Source organism: Alligator sinensis, unplaced genomic scaffold (assembly GCF_000455745.1).
Source record: "Alligator sinensis unplaced genomic scaffold, ASM45574v1 scaffold651_1, whole genome shotgun sequence".
NCBI classification, from domain to species: domain Eukaryota; kingdom Metazoa; phylum Chordata; order Crocodylia; family Alligatoridae; genus Alligator; species Alligator sinensis.
Window position 1 is genome coordinate 316,541 of NW_005842014.1, and position 17,347 is coordinate 333,887.

Here is a 17,347-nt window from a genome sequence, read left to right on the forward strand (position 1 = left end):
CTTTTTTATCTTGGACGACTGGTGCCTCCCGAGTCTGGGGGGCACTAGATCACTGACGGGGGGTTCCCCCAGTGCCTGATGGTTGACTGCTGGCACTTCTGCTGGCAGTTCTGGTTTCACGGCTGGCACTTCCAGGGGCTGCACGGCCGATCTCAGGGGGTGCACATGCACCTGCGTGCACCCTCTCCACGTGCATCGCCAATGTTTTTTATAACAGTCCTCCTTTATTCTGTTCCAATTAAATCTTTACCCAGAACTGTACAAAGCCTCCTGAAAAGGTCTGAAAAGTTCATCTATTCATTTAATTTTAATGCTTCTGGTAAAAATAAGCTACATAACGTGTGTGTGCATGCACGCGCGCACACACATTATTTTGTAGGTGGCATATAAATATAGAACATGACTTACTATATCAAATAATACTAAATAATATTATTACTTACAATTATACTATTTTTTTCTCCAAACGTCTAACAGTTATCCTTTCTTTTCACCATGGCTGACAGGGTCAAGAAGGTAAAAGGCCCAGCAGCAGGGGAAGGGGATGGGACAAAAACCCCACACGCACTGTGGAAGTTGATCAAAACTGCATGCCGCTGCAAGGCATGGAGCTGTAGCCATTGAAGTGAGAATGACTTATAAACCATTTCTTCCATACTTGTTGGCAAAAACTCTCCTTGGTATGGAAAACAAGGACAGTTTGCTTCTCAGTTTTTTTTTTTAATCCACATCATCTGAATCACGTACCTCTGCAGGTCAGGATTCTGCACCACATCATAGGACACTGGAAAAGAGCCTCCCATTGCGCTAGCTATGAAGAAGGCACATGGAAGTGAGGAAGGTAAGGAACAGAGAATTGGTTTGCTCTCAGAAAAGCCTGACAATGACTCTAGGGAAGACACAAGCACACGCACATGAGCGCACATGTGCACACACGCACGCGCACACCCCCTCACCAATGGAGGACTGCAACAACAGAAAATATGGTTCTCCTGAGAGACACGCGAGGCTGCTCAGATGACTGGATCAAAATTTTTTCCTAAGGTGGTCAGCAGGCTATGTAGAGATGCCTGTGGGACATCGTTTTCAGACAGTCTCAGAAGGAACGTGCGGTTTTGAGTATTAGGATATTTACTGGGATATGCCTCTCTATAATCATTAGTAAGATAAAACTGCTTCAGAAATGTGGGTTGATCACATTGGCTTTAGTATTAACCCCCAAATGACTTTTTCCATCTTGCACAATGCAGTTGCAAATTCAGGGGACTGAATTTATGGGGTGACTTTATGGGATGAATGTAGCACCTGGATTCTAATCTGTTTTCTTCCTTTACTTTAGCACAGACTATTCAGTGTAGCATTTCGGCTGTACATCAGTATGAGCCCATATGATATTAGTTAGCTTACTCTCTAATATTTGCCGCCTCTATGTTTCAAGGGAGTATAGAGATTAGAAGATGGAAAATCCATAAAGTCCTAGGTAGTCATTACAAAAGGAAAAGTCCTAGTAATCAAGCTTTTGTTCCGGTAAAGGTTTTGACCCCTCATCCCTTCAATAATACTTATTTAGTGCTGTGTTCAACCTTGTTGTGAATGTCCACGAGACTGAGAGCAGAGCAGAAGATCAAACAGTCCGGGCAGTCATGGGAAGATCGGTTGGCATGTCTACACGAGATGCTTAATGCACTGTAGCCTAATCGACACGAGAAGTTTAATGCACAATAGCCTAATAACACAGTGCAGTAGCGCATCACAGCACAGACAGTGCTAATATGCTACTGCACCATATTAATCGATATGTCGGGAGCCAGAGGAAAAGCAAGGGCAATATCAGACCCCTGCTAAACCAGATGGGACAACTGACAACCGATGTCCAGGAAAAAGCCAACTTGCTAAATGGATACTTCGCATCAGTTTTTCACCAGTGCCAAGGGGTGCTCCTGCCCATTACAGGACAGGAGCACCTGGGTGAGGGTGATTCCTTACCCTCCATCAATGCTGACCTCATGAAGGAACACCTTGAGAGGCTGGACACCTTCAAGTCAGCTGCCCTGACAGTTTCCACCCCAGGATACTCAAGGAGCTGGCAAGCGTCATAGCTCAGCCCCTGGCACGGATCTTCGAGAACTCCTGGTGCTCTGGTGAAGTGACCGAAGATTGGAAGAAGGCCAATGTGGTGCCAATCTTCAAGAAAGGGAGGAAAGTGCATCCGGCAAACTACAGGCACATCACCCTGACCTCTGTCCCAGGGAAGGTCTTAGAAAAGATTATCAAAGAGACCATTCTTAACAGACTGGCTGATGGCAACATCCTGAGGGACAGCCAGCACGGGTTTGTTGCGGGTAGATCTTGCTTGACCAACCTCATTTCCTTCTACGACCAGGTGACATATCACCTGGACAAGGGGGAAGAGATTGATGTCGTATATCTTGACTTTAAAAAAGGCTTTGATCTGGTATCCCATGATCACCTCTTAGCAAAACTGGCCAACTGCGGCCTCGGCTTCACCACAGTCCATTGGCTGGGGAACTGACTCCGTGGTCGGATCCAGAGGGTGGTGGGTGACGGAAGTCAATCGTCGTGGTGCCCTGTGACCAGTGGGGTCCCCCAAGGCTCTGTCCTGGGGCCTATACTATTAAACATCTTCATTAATGATGTGGACTTTGGTATCAGAAGCGGACTGGCCAAGTTCACCAATGACACCAAACTTTGGGGTAAAGCATCCACACCTGAGGACAGGAGGGCAATCCAAGCTGACCTTGACAGGCTCAGGAAATGGGCAGACAAGAACCTGCTGGTGTTTAACACTGAAAAATGCAAGGTTCTCCACGTTGGGAGGAAAAACCTGCAGCATGCTTATAGGCTCGGCAGTGCTACGCTAGCTAGCACTACGGAAGAAAGGGACTTGGGGGTCATGATTAACCACAAGATGAACATGAGCTTTCAATGTGATGCTGTGACTAGTAAAGTGAGCAAAACGCTGGCTTGCATCCATAGATGCTTCTCAAGCAAATCCTGGGATGTCATTCTCCCGTTGTACTTGGCTTTGGTGAGGCCGCAGCTGGAGTACTGCATTGTTTTGGGCTCCACAATTCAAAAAGGACGTGGAGAGGCTGGAAAGAGGGCAGAGAAGAGCCATGTGCATGATCAGAGGGCAGGAAAACAGACCCTACGATGACAGGCTGAGAGCTATGGGACTCTTCAGCCTGGAAAAGCTCAGGCTCAGGGGTGATCTGGTGGCTGCCTATAAGTTTATCAGGGGTGCTCACCAGGATCTGGGGGAACATCTGTTCACCGGAGCGCCCCAAGGGATGACAAGGTCGAATGGTCACAAACTGCTCCGTGACCGTTTCAGGCTGGACATACGGAAGAACTTCTTTACTGTTCGAGCCCCCAAGGTCTGGAATAGACTGCCGCCAGAGGCGGTTCAAGCACCCACTTTGAATGCCTTCAAGAGACATTTGGATGTCTATCTTGCTGGGATCCTGTGACCCCAGCTGACTTCCTGCCCCTGGGCCAGGGGGCTGAACTCTGATCTTCCGAGGTCCCTTCCAGCCCTGATGTCTTTGAAATCTATGAAATTAGGCTATTGCTCAGTAGTGTCATTAAAAAGCTATTTGTTGGTGCTACTGTGCAGTAACTCTGGTTGCTATGCATGTATTTAGTACTTGATTATACACATGCTAAATTAAATGTGCAGTAACCACTGTGAATTAATAAACGTGTAGGTGGGCCCAGCATGTCCAATTGCTTCTGCTTCTGAGAAACTGGGAAGAGATTAACTCCTCATGCAGTTCCACACCTTGGACAGCTTCCTTGATGGTGTTTGGGCAGAAGCATAGGGAGAACTATTAGTAGTGAGAGGCTTTCTGGATCTCTCCAAACCCAGAATATGAGCTCCTCAGCTTCTTGATTCAGATACGGATACCCCTTTCTTGAACAGGGGGTTGGCCTAAATGCCTCTGTAGGTTCTTTTCAGCCCTACCTCTCTGTGAATCTGAGTTTTATTCCTTGCCAGAACTGTTTTTCAGCTAGATGGACCACATTCACCCTGGCAGCACTCCAATGCCTCTAGTAAAATCTGCTGACTGGGCAAGCATATGTATATGGATCATGGCCTGGGAAAAGGTGCAGGGCTCCAGCGCAGGTGACCAATAGATTGATAACTCACTACTGCAGCTGTGACATTTCCATTTAAATGGGATCCCTGCCATTGTCTGCAAGTCCCTGCAGTGGAATCTGCTGCACATGTCTCTTTTCACTTCATGCTGCTTTCTGCACTGATACGGTTGCTCAGCAAGTCACGGTAATGTCAGCAGATTCTATGCAAAGGGTTTAATGTATTCAATACAGTATTGCACTCGTCTGGAAAGAAATCCAGGAAGTGAAATAAAATGCATGTATTAGTATGGGGTGAGAGCTAGAGTTCTCTGTGGAACATCTAATCTAAAAGAAATGATTAAAACAGTTCCAAAGGACTTGCAGTTTCATTTAAAAAACCCTTGAAAAATTCACCGAGTGGTAGTTTGAGCCTGATATCACTTAAATTGATTTAATACTGGGATAGCTTCTTTGCTGGATGAATGACTCCTGATTTACACACCGGTGTATACGTGAGATCCGAATGAGAGCCCGCATATTGTTTGCAAAACAATCAAGGTAGATTTTAATGCTACTTTTCAAGTTTGAACAGTCTGTTGGTTGCCAGAGCTCCTGTGGCAGGTGAAGTCACAGAAATGCCCGTGGTATTTCTACTGGTTCTTCTGTCTCTTTTCCCTCATTGACCTTAGCTACTTCGGTCTCTCAAGAGATGAGACACCGGTCGTCAATTTTCCAGGAGAAGAGGTTTTACGTAGTTTTCTTTATAAGCCTTATTAAAACAAATGATTCAACCTCTCGACTCTGTCTGAAATTACAGTACTCAATAGGCATTTGAGAGGCGCTGATGCCTTGTCAAGTGATGCTCCTTGCTAATAACTTTTTTTTTGTCAATGAAAGTAAAAAGCCAGGTCTTCCCAATGGTAACCAGCCTGATCTCTGGGAAAACTGGTTCCAGTGTTCGGGAACAAACACGGCAGGAGGCATACCTAGTGAAAGCTCTCTAAGTTACTCAGTGAAACATGAACATTTCCTAACCAGCCAGTTATATGCAAAGAGCAAAACCAAATCACACCCTCACCAAGCCCAACCCAAGCATGAATGGTAATTAAAACTGATTTTAAAAAAAATGCATGAAAAAGCTTGAACTCAAAGGTAACAACAAAATGAATCAAACATCAGGCCGAACTTTAGGCAAATTAGCAACAAAATCACTCTGTGCAGCTATTTTGCTTTTCCTCTGAGGGCAGCAAATACTTCCAAAATCATTCGTGAAGCCTCACAACACTGCTGTGACGTGGGCATGTGGCATTCTGCTAATTTTGCGAGTGAGACTAATTATGTAGACCGGATTAAGTGATTTATCCCAGACCACACTTCGAGTCTGTGGGAGAATTAGGAACAGAGCCCAGGAAGTCTGATTTCCAGGTCCATGCCTTTGACTTGCTGTAACCTGGGGATAAATGCCTTCCTTACAAAACACATCCATAGCAATTCAATGTGAGGCCTCCAGGGGCTTTACTTATGTGATTTTGTGCAATTTGACTATATTTTAGGAGATTCATACCTCTATTTGCATGTATGGTTTTCTCATTTTAATTCCTAACACTCCATTAATTTAACACACTTTAATTCCTAACACACCCTTCTTCAATCTTACCATTAAAGAAACATAACAATGAACCAAAGGAAACTACATGGATGAGCAAGAAACTTGTATATCAATGCAGCAGGATAAAATCCATTATTTGTTCTCTGTTCAATGCCACACGGATGAAGTCAGCATTATTTCTGCTACTGACTTCGTTGGGGGCAGAACCAGGCCCATACCCATCAGCTCTGCACCCATATGAACCAGACTATATGATGAAATGAAACTCCTTCCACGTCATAATTGAAATTTCTATTTATTAATAAGTGGTGCAGTTTTTAAAGACAGAACATAAAAAAATCAGTTAAGAAGTATTGTTTGCATAATATATTGAAATAAACATATTAAAGTTGTTCAAATATTGGACAGTGCCAGAATATAAATTACAGGTACAGTTTAAAAATTACAATAAATAATATTATAAAGAGCACTAAAGGCCACTTGTAGAAAAGTTGTGTTCCCTTGTCAGCCAGAATCTGAAAAGCATCCTTGTAGCATGGAGAAAATTTCAGTGAGCAAGGCACAAATACTAGTAATAACCAAATGCCTAAACTAGAAAACAAAACGCAGTTGGCTATATAACCTCAAGTCGTAACCTACCCTTAAGATGGAAATAGGCTCCCACTTCCACTGTTTTGCTTCACTTAATGGCAGTGGAAACAGTTAAAAGCTGACCGGTGAGGATCAGGCTCTACAGCCTACATTTTCAAATGTGATTGGAGCTGGCAGGATCCTCATGTTTCTTTGAGACACCCAATGAAAGACTCCTTTAAAAGGGTCTGATTTTTAGAAGTGCTGCACACCCATCCTCTCAAAATCAAGCCCCTCCAAGGTGCCTTATGTCGGGCTCCTGAAAACTGAGACCACTCTGAAGTCATTAGCGACTGTTGAGGTGATACCCACATCCCTTCCACGCTTGAAACTCCACGTCAAGTCAGTGGGAGTGTGCGGTGTGTAAGGACACGAGATCTGGTTATTTAGTTACTTGCTGCAATTGCAAGAGCAAATCAGATCTGGTATAGCGGGTACAACTCCACAAGTTATCAGTGGAGCTGCAAAGAAGGCTGAATTTGCTCCTTAATTTGCACTGCCTGACAGCTGTAGGCACTGACCCTGCAAAGCGATCCGCAAGTAGATGAAACCCAAGTCAGGGTTCATACAGGTCCAGGCACAAATTAGCTTGCAGGGTCCTGGACCAAGAGAAGGACGAAGAACAGAGCAGTTTGCAGCAACAGAACGTTCCAACCATTCCCTCTTAAACAGTGCAGCAAAGGTCTAGACAAGAGCAAAGCACACGTAAACCAAAGGTGTTTTAGGGAGAGATCCTGGAGTCCTTTCACATGCTAAATTCCTACTAACTTCTCTAGGAATTGTACATGCCAAGCCACTGCAGGACCAAGCACAAGACCAGACAACACTCATTGTTTCAATAGATTTTTCTTAAAGGAACAATTCTGTAAATGGACCATACAACCGGGTTAGATAAAACTGGACACTTGCGCTTGACATCTGCATCTGCAATAATGAAACACCTTCAGTTTTAATGTAGAGAAAAATCAGAGGGTATAAAATAAAGCTGAGAGGAGAGCCACACAATGTAAACATAGACTAGCCTTTCCCAAAACCTATACATGCGCTTGACTTGTTACACAGAAAGAATCAGTATAAAAACATAACTAATACAAAAAAGTGAGCTGATCATTTGCATTTTGGAATGATCATTTCTGGAATGAATCCAAATATATCCACATATACATATTTAAAAAAAAAATTTTAAAAAGGTTAGGACCTGCCTTTGCTCCCAGTTAAATAAAAAAAAATCAATATAAGATTTGCCACTGACTTTAGGGACCAAAGAATAAATGCCTAAGTACTTGCTAATTATGAGAGGGCTAGGATGCCATTCACATCACAAGATGTATTTTCCAGCCCTGAAATACATGGTTGATCTCCAGCAGTTGTTAAGTCAGCAAAGAGTGCATTCATCCTATGTCAAGTTAATTTAATCCTTTTAAAATTAAGCAGATTAACAATGATTTCATCCTATTTAAAGGTTAATGATGTGTAAACAAAGAGTCAGTGTCACCCCAGACATTAGGAAGGTCTGCCCTTACTGTAATTGCTAGCACTGAAATGCCATGTGCTAATGCGAGATGGTATAAATCCACCTCACTCCTACTATAAAAATTAACGTTGACCTAGACGTTGCCGTCAGATGAAATGCTGAACCATGCTTCCCGGCGCATGCAGCAAACCATTTGTACAATACAGATCCTGACTTCCAAAGTATTGTGTTAAAACAGGCTAATAATCTTTATTTCATTTTGCCCAAATACCAGGTCACTTTCTTAAGTGCACAAATTGCAGCTATTAGTTTCGTTTGATTATAGTCAAAGGAATACAAGCTTGGCTGCCATCCAGATTGATCTCAGAGGCGCCTAAACAGGACCTAGGTGGGTTTTCAGCCCCTAAAGTCACTAGAAGCAATGCAGTTTGACCCAGTTCCACTGGTGATGAACCCAGTAGGTGCCTATAGACTAGTAATGCTTCCATTTTGGATGCCGAGTTCCCAGGTTGTCTACTACCTGAGCCTGCCCAGAAATGATCCAGCTTGAGCAACTCCTGTTGTGAACCAGATTGATGCTAAGGAGGCCCTGGTAATACTTGATCTATTAGGCATTCTCCACACACTTAATTTGCATCAACAGTGCTGAACTCAACTCAACTGCGATGATTGTGGCAGCATTCAAATCTCTTGCCCCATCGTCTAGTGGGCAGAGCAGTCACAGGAAGAGGCAGGCCTGGGTTTTAGGTTTGCCTCAGCCTGGGTGGGATTTGAAACCTACTTTCTTGTTTCTCTGGCTGTGTCTGACTTCTCAGGGCCTCTCTGACTTTCTCAATCAACGGAAGTGCCAGACCCTTTGCCTTGACTGTATGGGGTGCCTAAACGTGGTCAAAGTGATTGCTTTTCATGCCAAGGCTTACAGGGTGCCTACACACGTGCTCTGATGCATTCTTATTAGAACACGTCGGGGCAGACTCAATTAATCGAGTCTGCTCCGTGTTCTAATTAGAACGCTCTAGCGTCACTGCAGCGTCATGTGTATAAGTCCCCATGGGTTTAAAAATGGCCACTGGGGTGCTTTAACTTTTAGCTTCAGTTAAACCATCCTGTGGCTATTTTAAAATGTCTAATGGCTTAATACACGTGACACTGCATCATTTTAATTGGAGTGGCTCTCTGGGAACTGCTCCAACGCCCCCCCCAACGCACCCATGAGCACATGTATAGGCACCCCTAGGTTTTAGGCTCTGGCATGCTTAAATGTAGGTCCAATGTGGATCTGCGCCCTGTGTCTAATGATATAATTAATTAGTAAACAATATGTCAGTCTAAATTTTCACAGGCCTTTGAAGCAGATTCCCAAATTCCTTTCCTTGTATAGGCTCCATATGGATTTCCATGTTTACATATACACACTGCTAACATACACACAGCAATCAGGTAGATCGTTAATGCCCCAGGGAACACACAAAAATGACCATCTATAAAAAAGAAAGTCAGACTTTATATGTAGTACTTGGAGGCACATTTTTGGAGGATGCTGTGATTCACAAGGCCAACTCCTCCACCCGTGTAAACCAGAGTGGGCCCAGTTTGATGGAAAGATGCTGATTTATACCCATACAGGATCTGGCTCAAAAGGTACATACTAGATAATAGTCAGCAAGCATGTAGATCCATGTAGGTCCAAGGTATTTAGTTACTTAACTCCCACTGATAGTAAAGTAGGTCCCCACTGACCTCTCAGAAGCTGGGCCATGGTAGTGAAGTTTTTCTGCAGCCTACTTTGAAGTTGCCTTAATATTCAGATGGTCCCAAGATGCAAGTTTGAATGTTTGAGCATGCATGGCTTTGGGATCTTTGTTCAGTCCCATATGGAAACACATGGAAAATACAGAAAGGCTGGCTACACATCTTCTCAGAGGGGAAAAAGTAATGAATAAATAACCAGGGTTATTATGCCCAATGAATAAATAACCAGATTTCTGGTTCAACTGACAAAACCACTGTATTTCTTCTTAAATTATTAGGTCACTATCTTCTATTTCCTGTTCACAGTATCCTGAAAGAATTGGGTGATAGTTGTGCAGTCTAAAATATAACAGGACGACATCTTGGCCAATTCCTGAGCTCCTTATCCAAATTTTCCTTAGGTTTTGCTCAGGCAAATTCCCATCAACTTCAACAGGAATTTGCTTGGCTAAAGATCAAGCAAGGGTCTAAGGATGGGGTAGAATGTTGTTTTCAGAGTAAATGGTCCTATTTAATTTGGGAATTATGCTATCATAATGTTGTCAGGCCCCATATGGCATCCTTCTCCTGACTGACTGACTCATTCTTATTTTGACGCGTGTTCTACAAAACTGCTATTTTAAAATATCTGCAATGATGTGATCAACCCTCAGGTTTGATTCAGGCCTTCTTGGGGGGCTGAGTGCAGGGAGATGCATGTTGAGGATGCAAAAGCAGCAGGGATGTAGCCACACTCTCAACCCAGCTGCTGCTGTATGCAAAGAGCGTCTTCATAGATGACTTCTCCAAAGGGAGGAGTGATCTGTGTCAGGTTATTGTGGCATCCTATGCTATAGGGAGACATGACTTCCAGCCACTTTGAAAAGGAAAAATTAGTTGCTGCTCTGGAGGGAGCAATGGATGGAACGGTTACACCTGCATGCGATGGCAGGGTCACAAGTGAGCTACATGGCTGGAATTTCAATCCTGGATGAAACTGGGTTAAAGTTGCAGCTGTTCTGCTACCCTTGTATCACTATAGGAGCAGCGAATTTAACAGTTACATAGTCATTTTATACTAGGAAGATTATACCAGGATCATTTGAAAATGAGGCAATTGTAATGTCTTTCTCTACCCTTAGACAACATAAACACTAAAATGAGCTCACCGTTCCCCATGACACAGAACTTGGGCTTTTCCTTGCTCTTCTATGTAAGACAGCAGTGTCAGTTCTGCGGACTGTAGGGGATCCCAGCAGTTGTGCCCTGCTGATATTTATATATAATTGACATAAAACAATTAAGAAAAGCAGCCCAACCTCATTTGACCTGAAGCACATCATTCAATATTTCATTGTGTCAGTGTAGTAGGATAGCTCCCAATTCTGATCCTATCCATTGTTTTCACTTTTGAATCACTGAAATTCCCTGATGCTACTTGTGGCAAATCCGTGCTCACAGCCCAGTAGTAAATGTTCACTTTAAGGCAATTCAGCTATTAAGTACAGACATTGTGGGATAATCAGTCATTTTTCACCCCAGTCTTTATGGCTGCATTTTTATACAGTTATCTAGTACTGGCTGAATCAAACAATTACCCTGACTTTTTGTGTGTCCTTCATATAATGTACCATTAAAATAATAGTGTTTATTTTATTTCCTCCCCTGGTTTTTTCTGAGCATACTATACACTATTTCACAATCTATTTTTTAAAGAATACCGTAACTTGAAAAAAATAGTAACTTTCAAAATATTTATCTAGAGTTAATACTGGAAAACTTGTCACATTATGTTACCATACAAGCTTAGAGCTGAACTGTAGCTTTTAAAGCCTGCACTTCAATGCAGAAGGATGAGGTTGGGGTGGGGGTGGGAAAAAGGAGGGGACACAGAGGTGCATTTCACCATCTGCAGTCAGTGGAGACATTCAGACGCAAATTTTCCATACGCTTGCCTCAGTTTTTGGTTGCTCAGTTCTCTAAACATGTGGCCTGGTTTTCAGAAAAGTTGAGCATTCACAACCCAAATTGAAATCCATGTACTTTGAACATCGAGAAAACCTGGTGTGTTTCTACTGTAAATAATTCTATACATCTGCAAACCAGTTCAATAGTATTAATCATGGACATAGATGAAAATCTTTCCATTTAATTTTCACACAAGTGTTTTGCTGCAGATGAAACCCATTCACTCCTGTCCTGACTTCTGTGGCAAGGGACAATATTTGTTCTTCTTTATGGCAGCCTTTCAAACATTTGAAAACTGCTACTGCGTCCTCACTGTCTTCTTTTCTCCAAACTCAACATACCTAGCTACCACAGGAGCACCTCCTGCTGCTATTGCCCTTGTGTTTCAAGTCGTGGAGCATGCATAGCTCTGGAACATGAGGAGGAAGGGCAAAACACAGGGAGGGTGAGCAGCTGTATTTGGGGTTCACAAACCCTTTGCCATTTGGATCTTGGTTTTTTAGGAGATCTTGTACCCCTGCAGGGTAGGTGTGTTTGGGTAGACCAGGTCTAGGTTATCTGTAGGGATACTCCTACCTTTTGTAGAGGTGATCCCATCCATCAGAACGAAACAGGCTTGAAAAAGCAGCTCCATTGCTGCCCTGTGGGTTTGTGGGAAGGATTTTTTCCCCACTTCCCTTGCAAGAAACTACAGTGCCCAGCAGAGTTATCTAAGATGGCTGTGAAACGGAGGTTCATCTGTATTGATCTGGGCTGGGTCCACAAACCTGGCCTGAAGTATGTCTGACGTACATTTATTTAGATGGCTCCGTTTGCGCTAGGACTACTAGGCTGTGTCCTGCCAACACCCTGCAGGTAGAAGTCCCACCGGACAGCACCGCATAGCAACACTTGCATTCCTAATGTGCCTTTCATCTGAGGCTCTCAACGCGCTGTATGAAACATAAGTGAATTGAGCCTCACAACCCCCATGTGAGGTAGGGAAGTATAATTCCCATTTTACAGATTGGGAAACTGAGGCACCGATACGTGACTTGCGTAACATCAAACGAGTTAGTAAAAGAACTAAGAACAGAACCCAGGAGTCCCCTACATGATCACTTGTTTGGTTTTTTTTATCAATGTCAGTGGGAAGTTTGGTTTCATTACAAATAAATAGAATTAGCAAACAATTTGCTATAAAATAAGATTGATTATACTCACACTGGTGGCAATTATATAACTTGTGGCGGAGATTTCCAAGTAGTAGTCAAGAGGATTTATGTTGATATGTGGTATTAAAGAAACAGGTATCTAGTTCCCCCAAGTGGTTTTGAAAATCACAAATTTTACCCCTCATTTCTATTTTACACTGTATTTGATACAGTAAGATTGGCATTAGAGGTGACAGGAGAAATCATGTAATAGAGATCACAAATTTTGATTCCAACTTTCCCCTACTTGAAATTGCAGATGCTTTTGTCTAATTTGGGTGGAAAATGATTCACTAGCATTGGAAATAACGGTGGTGCCAGAGAGAAGACAATTTAGATTTTTCCTTCTCACAAAGGAACTTTGCTCCTGAAACGATTTTTACTTTGTTGCTCTGTTTATAAAAAGTAGCTTGAACCATCACATCTCACCTGTCATTGATCTGACCATCATTATATTGAAGAACATCAGATAGATATGTATCAGAGAAGAACTTACCTGTACCATTTATATAGGGTAACGTCATGCAAACCATGCTCAAAACTAAACTCTTTAGTTTTGGTAGCATGAAAAAAACTGCATTAGTAAATTGTATGAAATGGTGCAGAATGACTACCACTAATATCACATGCATCTTATGCAGCCATTGGTGCTTTGAACAAGTAAGCTTTGGGTGTATAGTAGGTGAGATGTACAAAGTGTGTTTACATTACACGGAGAAGTCGACCAGTGACCCCTCCCCTCTCTTAAACCGGCTTGTTTGAAGGGGTCCATATTGAATCTGAAATCCCATCCCCTGTTGAAGACAGAGGCATGGAGCCACTTGGTGTAAAAGGGTCAGTATCTGTGTCCGTCTCGCCCTCGGCTAGATAGCGTTTCTCTCGCATCCATGCTGATCCCCCATTTGGACCAAAAAGGAAGTCGTCTTTGTCTTGGGAGATACTGAAGCCGCTTGGTGACCGTTCGAGCTCTTCATGGTTGACTGAGAGAAGGGATAACGGGGTGTCACTGTCTCTTGTCAAGCTCCTTTTCTGCCTCGGAGAAATCCTATCTGAGTAGGGGCTCTGCTGGTCTCCTGGGGACGGGTAGCTAACCTGGGAGTCCATCAATGTGAGTATAGGCAAAACTGTTGGCCTCTCTGCATGTGACGTTGAAGAGGGGGTGGCTTGCGATCTCCCAGAGTTCTGTCCCCGTAATGACAAAGACCGCGAATAATTCATCGGATCCTGTGCTAAGAAACCATACGGGCTGACTTTGTTTACTGGAACCTGGTGGAAAGTATAAGGAGTTTCTTGAGTGCAAGGCTCAGTGTATTTGTAAAGGATGCTTTTCAATTCAGAATATCTGTTTTCCTCTTTCTTCTCTGCTGGAGAGATGGCCTCTTTCAATGGCGTTAACTCAGTGACCTGGACTTGCAGCTGCTCCATATGATGCATGTGCATGTCTACTAGAAAATCCAGTTTCTTCCCCATGTCGTGAACCTGAAAAACACCAATACCAGTGAGCGACTGGAAGTGATCTGCAGCTGGGGATTCGGTATGACAGACAGCAGTTATCTCTACAATATATTTTCCCACCACTCGTAATCTATCACAAAAGCAAGAGAACTATGGGGTGTTTCCTCAGGTCCTTTGTTGCAAAGAGTGTCTCAGCTTTAACTTGACCTTGTTTTATTTCACTATATGAGCTGGAAGAAAATAGCCATTTTCCTCTTTTGTGTGTTTTCTTCTGGTTCAAGGGTGATAAATATATGGGTTTGCTGTGTAGCCTGCAGGGATTCCAAGGGGGGTGGGAATTTTTGGGCAGGTCCTAATGCCAAAATTCAGGGTTTTTAGCCCTGTTGGGGGATACGTGTCAGTGGTAGCGGGGCGACGGTGGTGTTAACCCCATGCTCCCACCACCTCTGGATCTGGCCTGTAAGGAAGCCTATGGTCCAGATCTAGTTTGTGGAGAAAAGTGAGGATGACACCTGTTCTAGTTTCATAGGTCAAGACCAGCCCCCAGTGACTGGAGTAGTGATGTAAAGCACAACAGTTAGACGGCCAGAAGCCCCGTCCCAGGAGAGAATAAGAAGAGCCCCACAGTCTAAAGCAGGTGAATATTGGAGGTGACCACACTCAGCAGCAAGAGACTGAAGCAGAGCTCCACAACTGGCTTATGAAAGAAGATTAAAGGGCTGGGATGAGATTATGGAGGGGATACAGAAAGGGGAGTTCTGGCCGTCCTGTAAGAGGGTGTGATGTTTAGAGTTATGCTTGCTGGCCCCAGGCTGCAGAGCAAAATGGAGGGGGTTTAGTATTTCCCATGCTTCTGGGCTTTGCTGGTTGCCAAACAGGGCCCAACTTTTCTATGAGTCTATGATTAGTGTTCAAAGATCAAAAGCTATTATGATGTATGGCCATTTGGAAGCTTCAGTCCAATTCCCAGAACAGCCTAGGGTCTTCATCACTAAGGCCAGCGTAGCCGTTGTTGGTGACCATGACAGAAAGGCTACAGACTGATTTAGCCACAGCTGATGAAATATTCTCTAACTCACTTTAGTAGCTCCTGCCAAGTCATGGCTATGTCTCAGCCATGACTTCCATCTTTGTGAAAGCTATCTGTACATCCACACTTCGACATCCACAAAATTAACTGCTGATGTAAAACCAAGCCCCACAACTTAACCAAACGGAGCCATAAACCCAACTTCTCCATCTTATGTGCACCCAAACATATATATTTAGAAGTGCATGTACTGCAATTTGCACAGACAACTGAATTATAGGCAGACAGATTGTCACAATTTGCACTCATCAAGTGCATCCTTTTATATATTTGATGCAGCAAAACAAGCATCAACCACAGCCACTGCAGCCAGTGCTGGGATAGTCTCCAAGCAACGAACACACAGATATGAACACAATTGGACTTTGGGGATGCTGCAAATCTGTACTGAAAATTCATGGCGCATGCCCATCCTGCTAAATGAGAGGAAGATGCAGTAATTCGTTTGCAAAATACACAATAATCAGTGAATTGAACAAATTAACGGAAAATTAACATGAACGTCCCTCTATCTTGAAAATACTTACCCGTCTTTCAACTTTAACAAATTTGCCCATCATGCTTTGGTCTTCAGTATCTACTGTGGATGCTTTGGCTACATATGGATCATTTCTAAAAAGAATCAACAGTTCCATTAGTATTTTATGTTCCATTTTATTACATTTGTATAACATTATAGGAGCAAAGTTTAATTGCAAAATGATTACTGTTTTATTGTGGTAACTTCTTTGAATCCCAGTAATGGGCCAAAATGTGATGGTGCAAGGCACTGCACACACATAAATGACAGTCCAAACATCTTGTATGGACAATTTCAAAATTAACATTTCTGCTTTTCCTGCCTGAAATGACTTTTTGGATCAAAACTTAATTATTAAAAAAAAAAAATCAAAACTAAAATAAAATACTTCGATTAACCTAGACAGGTTTTATTGTTTTTTAATTTTGATTTTGGGCAGTTTTCAAGTTTTTGGTGGCCTTACTCGAGGTGGGAAAAATTTTGAATTCTTGAACATTTCTGTGGGATGGAAACACAGTTTTCTGTCCATCTGTATAAAACAGTAGCTGTTTATCATAATACATCAGACCCTTGTTTTGCTATCCAGCTCTGGGAATTTAAATTAAACAAATGTTTAATTAATATGCAATTTAAATCAGCCAAAAGTTTGCAGCCCAAAGACTCTGAACTTCATCAGACAATGGCTAAATGAGGGGAAGAGAAGGTTGTTAAATAACTGCTGAGGAGGTTATGATGGCACGTACAAGTATTTGAAGGTCTGACACAAGGGTAACAGAATAGGATGACTCGTGTAGAGAAATGAGGTAAAATGGGAAGTAAAGGAAATTTGGCATTTATCAGTTAATGTGGTAGCACACTGGCTATGTGAACGAAGTAAAGTTTTTAGGGTACATGGACATATTATTTCTGTTGCAGTTTATGAGAAACATTAAGTAAAATAATTTTACCTGGGAGACTGTTGTGAAGGGTAAGAAAAAGCTCCTCCTTTTTGGGATTTCTTATGCTTGGGAGTAGATGGTGGTCCAGGTGTAAAAATCATATCTACTCTGGAAAAAGAGAGGAGGGGGACATGACACAAGTGCATAAGGTCTATATATACTTACAAGAAATGAGATCGACAACTTATCTCTGCAGCAAACAATATTATACGAGTACGATGATGGAGCGTGAAGGCACCAGACTAGGAATGACATGTTTGTGCCTGGTTACACAGCAAGAAAATGGCAACACTGAGAGTCCCACTTCCTTACCATAATTTCTAGACAATACTCTCTTCACGTGCAATTATCAGAACAATTTGCTTCTTTTTCTTTTCAAAGGAGACAATGCCACATTTCTGTTTCTGAAGGATGATAAACTGGTTATTGCTTTGTGCTAACCTTCTTTCAAAGGCACCTGGAAAGTTGAATTATTGTGTGAAGGAACCACATTTGTTCCTGCGTTCCTGCACAGCTTCTTGACTGATTCTGAATTGTCCAGCACAGCACTGCTCCACCTCCAACCCCAGGACCTGTGTGATCCAGTCCGAAGGGCTCCTCCTAGGTCCACAAATTTGGTGGCGGGGGAGTAGTGGCAG

At 42.8% G+C, this 17,347-nt stretch overlaps 2 protein-coding genes across 2 annotated transcripts in view; both read right to left on the minus strand.

Moving 5' to 3' along the window:
• Positions 1-13,230, minus strand: part of HHLA1 (HERV-H LTR-associating 1) — a 65,942-nt gene extending 52,712 nt beyond the window's left edge. The window contains exon 1 of the mRNA XM_006021991.1: positions 13,203-13,230. Within this exon, the coding sequence (XP_006022053.1) occupies positions 13,203-13,230 (28 nt within the window). The remainder of the gene's footprint in view (positions 1-13,202) is intronic.
• The window catches only part of KCNQ3 (potassium voltage-gated channel subfamily Q member 3), a 55,587-nt gene continuing 44,261 nt past the window's right edge, over positions 6,022-17,347 (minus strand). Inside the window, exons 13-15 of the mRNA XM_006021992.2 lie at positions 16,719-16,817; positions 15,779-15,863; positions 6,022-14,185 (exon numbers count right to left, since the gene is read on the minus strand). Of these exons, the coding sequence (XP_006022054.1) occupies positions 13,451-14,185; positions 15,779-15,863; positions 16,719-16,817 (919 nt within the window). The 3' untranslated portion in view covers positions 6,022-13,450. The remainder of the gene's footprint in view (positions 14,186-15,778; positions 15,864-16,718; positions 16,818-17,347) is intronic.